This window comes from Telopea speciosissima, unplaced genomic scaffold (assembly GCF_018873765.1).
Source record: "Telopea speciosissima isolate NSW1024214 ecotype Mountain lineage unplaced genomic scaffold, Tspe_v1 Tspe_v1.0116, whole genome shotgun sequence".
NCBI classification, from domain to species: domain Eukaryota; kingdom Viridiplantae; phylum Streptophyta; class Magnoliopsida; order Proteales; family Proteaceae; genus Telopea; species Telopea speciosissima.
Genome location: NW_025317452.1, coordinates 78294 through 82243, shown reverse-complemented (window position 1 = coordinate 82243; position 3950 = coordinate 78294). Strand labels below are relative to the sequence as shown.

At 44.6% G+C, this 3950-nt stretch overlaps 1 protein-coding gene across 1 annotated transcript; it reads left to right on the top strand.

The window, feature by feature from the left end:
• Positions 1-759, top strand: LOC122647675. Its single transcript, XM_043841029.1, has one exon. The coding sequence runs from the start codon at positions 1-3 to the stop codon at positions 757-759; it is 759 nt and encodes a 252-aa protein (XP_043696964.1).
• Positions 760-3950: the final 3191 nt, after the last annotated feature.

The window sequence follows — 3950 nt, the reverse complement described above, 5'->3', positions numbered from 1 at the left end:
ATGGCAGCCCGGCAGGGTACTTTGGAGCTTCGGTGGGAATTCGCCAAGGTTGCCCTCTCTCCCCTTACTTGTTCTATTGCCATGGAAGTCCTCTCTAGGCAGATTCAGCTTTGTACTGACCAGCAGCTCATCTCTCCTATGCCCAAGTGTAAAAGCCTAAAGCTCACTCACTTAGCTTTTGCGGATGACTTGATGATTTTCTCCAAGGTATCGATTGCCTCCTTAGAGACTATTTTGCTTTGTCTCCAGCAATTCAAAGAACTCTCGGATCTTCACATCAACCCCGCCAAATCTCTCATCTTCTTTGCTGGAGTTACTGATGCTGACAAAGCAGCCTTCCTTGCCATCTCTGGTTTCCTTGAAGGTCAGCTGCCTGTCAAATACTTGGGGATTCCATTGATCTCAGCTAGGCTTTCGGCCCATCACTGCACCCCCTTATTGGACATGATCCGGAAGAGACTTCAGCTATGGAAAAACAAGCTTCTATCTTATGCTGGCAGGTTGGTCCTTATTAGATCAGTTCTGGAAGCCTCTTATATTTATTGGTCAGGTATCTATGGGCTGCCTCTCTCTACTATCAAGGCTTTGGAAGCTCTTATGGCTTCCTTCCTTTGGAAGGGCTCTGACTCCACAAGGTTCCTTCATCCCTTGAGTTGGGCTGCTGTGTGCCTTCCCAAAAAGGAAGGAGGGTTGGGCATTCGCCATATTTCAGAAGTGAACTCAGCTGGTATCATCAAGCTTCTTTGGAAGATAGTCTAAAAAAAAAAGAGCATTTGGGTTGACTGGATCTATTCGGGTTATCTTCGCCATGATTCTATCTGGACTGCCTCCGTTGTGTCTGATGCTTCTTCGATTTGGAGGAAAATCCTTACCAGCCGTCACTTAGTCCTTCATGTCATCCGCTCAAACATTGGAGATGGACAGTCTACTTATCTCTGGCTTGACAACTAGCATCCTATGGTATTCTGCTTCATCGGGCTACCCCCAGATCCAATTACTCCTTTGGCTTACATAGGCTTTCTTAGGTTGCAGATATTCTTGACCATAATGTTTAGGCTCCCCCCACATCAAGCCCTATCCTCACTCCTATCTGGAATGAGCTCCACTTGGTCACTAGAAGGGCTGCTTCAAGAGGTGATTGTACTACTTGGTCCTCCAACAGCTCTTGCTCCTTCTCTTCCAAGGCTGCTTGGAATTTTATTCGTCAGAAAGGCCCTGTGGTTCCTTGGCATAGACTTCTCTGGTTCAAGCATCACATTCCTAGGCACTGCTTCGCAGCCTGGAGAGCCTTCAACAGATGCCTCCCTACTCGAGCTTTTCTTCGCAGCCGCCAGATCTTAGTCCCTAGTTCTTGCTGCCTTTGCTGGAACAACGACAAAGACCTGAATCATCTCTTCTTTGAATGTCCTACTGCAGCTGCAATCTGGAAGGGTGTTCTCCTCAAATGCTGGCCTGCTCGAAGACGTATCCTCCCCTTCTCTAGAGAATGGATTTGGATCGATATGACTTTTGCTGGCTCCACGATTTGTAACTCAGTCGGGAAAATGGCTTTTAGTGCTACTCTCAGCCATATTTGGATGGAGCGCAATTTGAGAAAATGGACCTCCAACTCTCGGCCTTTACAAAAGATTTGGGATTCCATTTCCTTTGAATTCAAGCAAAATTATCTTTTCTTCCCCACTCTTCTTGTATAGACACCCCTAGGAACAGGACCATTGTTAATTCCTGGGGTCTCTCTAATGTAACTTTGGTTGCTCCGGCTAGCGCTTAGGCTGCCAGGCTTGGCTCTCTCTCTTTGAGGCCTTTGTTTTCTCTTCTTTTCTCTCTTTTGGTAATGAAATTTTTATTCACCCAAAAAAAAACCTATAGTCGATCTTCTATCACCTTCAGAACCAGCCCAGTCAGCATTAGAGAATCCAACCACGCTGGTATGACCATGGCGACAATACACTAATCCCTTGCCTAGAGCACCTTTGAGATATCTTAGAATGCGACAAGCAGCATCCCAATGTACTTGTTTAGGATTTTGCATGAACTGGCTAACAACCCCCACGGTGAAAGAGATGTCAGGACGAGTTACTGTAAGATAAATAAGTTTACCGACCAGGCGTCGATACTGATGTATGTCACCAAACTCTTTGTCATCAGAAGCACCAAATTTGATGTGGGGATCCATAGGAGTATCAATAGGTTTGCAACCTAACATTCCTGTCTCATCAAGTAAATCAAGAACATACTTTCTCTGGGACAAGCTAAGACCTCGAGAGGAGCAAACAACCTCAATGCCAAGAAAGTACCTGAAGCTACCCAAGTCCTTGATCTGGAAATGATCATGTAAATAATTCTTCACCTGTGTAATTCCAGAAACATCATCACCAGTAATAATAATGTCATCGACATAGACAACAAAGATGATCACTTTAGACCCCTAACGTCTAAAAAAGATAGAGTAATCAGAGTGGCACTGAGAGAACCCATAACCAGCCACAACACTATTGAATTTGTCAAACCATGCACGAGGAGACTGTTTTAGTCCATAAATTGCCTTATGAAGGCGACAAACCCGGAGACTATCCTCCCCCTGAGCAACATACCCATGAGGTTGCTCCATATATACCTCCTCCTAGATATCGCCATATAAGAAGGCGTTCTTCACATCCATTTGAAAAAGAGGCCTATCAAGGTTGACTGCCAAGGAAAGAATGATACGAACAGAATTCAACTGGGCATCAGGAGAGAAGGTCTCAAAATAGTCGACCCCATAGGTCTGTGTAAACCCTTTTGCAATCAACCGGGCCTTGAGCCGTTCCACAGTTCCATCGGGATTGTACTTAACTGTATACACCCAACGACACTTAACAAGATCTTTACCAAGTGGTAGATCCACAAGTGACCAAGTCTTACGAGATATCAAGGCATCCATCTCCACATCAATAGCATGTTTCCACCCCGGGTGAGATAAGGCAACTGTATAAGAGGTGGGAACAAAGGTAGAGTACAACTTGGTAGCAAAAGCACGATAAGGAGGTGGGAGATGAGCAACGGAAACATAATGAGCTAACGGGTAAAGGGAACTATTTTGAGTGCAAGTACGAGTACCTTTGCGCAATGGAATAGGGCGATCATCAGTATCCAAAGGGGGATCTGCAGGCAAGGTCGCAGTTGGTGGCGATAGAGGGGCAGCATCAATATTTGGAGGTGGCACAGGCGGCGGCTGCTGTTGTGTACGGCGATGATAGACTCGTAGAGGCCTGGAATCAAGATTAGCAACTAACGAAAGTGGAGGGACAGCAGCATCAACTAGACCAGCAACACCAGTGGAAGATCAACATTACCGGGAGAACCAACAAAATAAGGAGTATTTTCGAAGAAGGTCACATCAGCAGAAACAAATTGCTGGCGAGAAACAGGATCAAAACACCGATACCCCATCTGGGTACATGAATGTCCAAGGAACAGACACTTGACAGCCTAGGTGATAACTTATCAAGACCATAACGAAGAATATGAACAAAACATTGACAATCAAAAACACAAGGAGGAAGAGAGAAGACAGCCAGCTCCGAAAAAACAACATTAAAGGGAATTTGATTATGAAGAACGGAAGAGCGCATACGATTAATCAAGAAGTAGGCAGTCAATACTGCATCAGCCCAATAGATAGGAGGGGCATTCATATGAAACATTAAAGACCTAGTAATGTCTAACAAATGGCGGTTTTTGTGCTCCGCCACACCATTTTGTTGTGGTGTGTAAGAGCAACTAGTTTGATGAAGAATGCCATTGTCAGAACAAAAGGAAAAAACCTCACGCTGAACTATTTCCAAAGCATTATCAGTACGCAAAACTTTCAAATGAACACCAAATTGAATACGAATTTCCTTATAAAATTGTTGAAAAATAGATACAAACTCAGAGCTATCCTTCAAGAGGTACAACCATGTCATTCG

Excerpts from the sequence above, each read along its gene's own strand:
- LOC122647675 (XM_043841029.1), top strand. The coding sequence starts at position 1 with ATGGCAGCCCGGCAGGGTACTTTGGAGCTTCGGTGGGAATTCGCCAAG.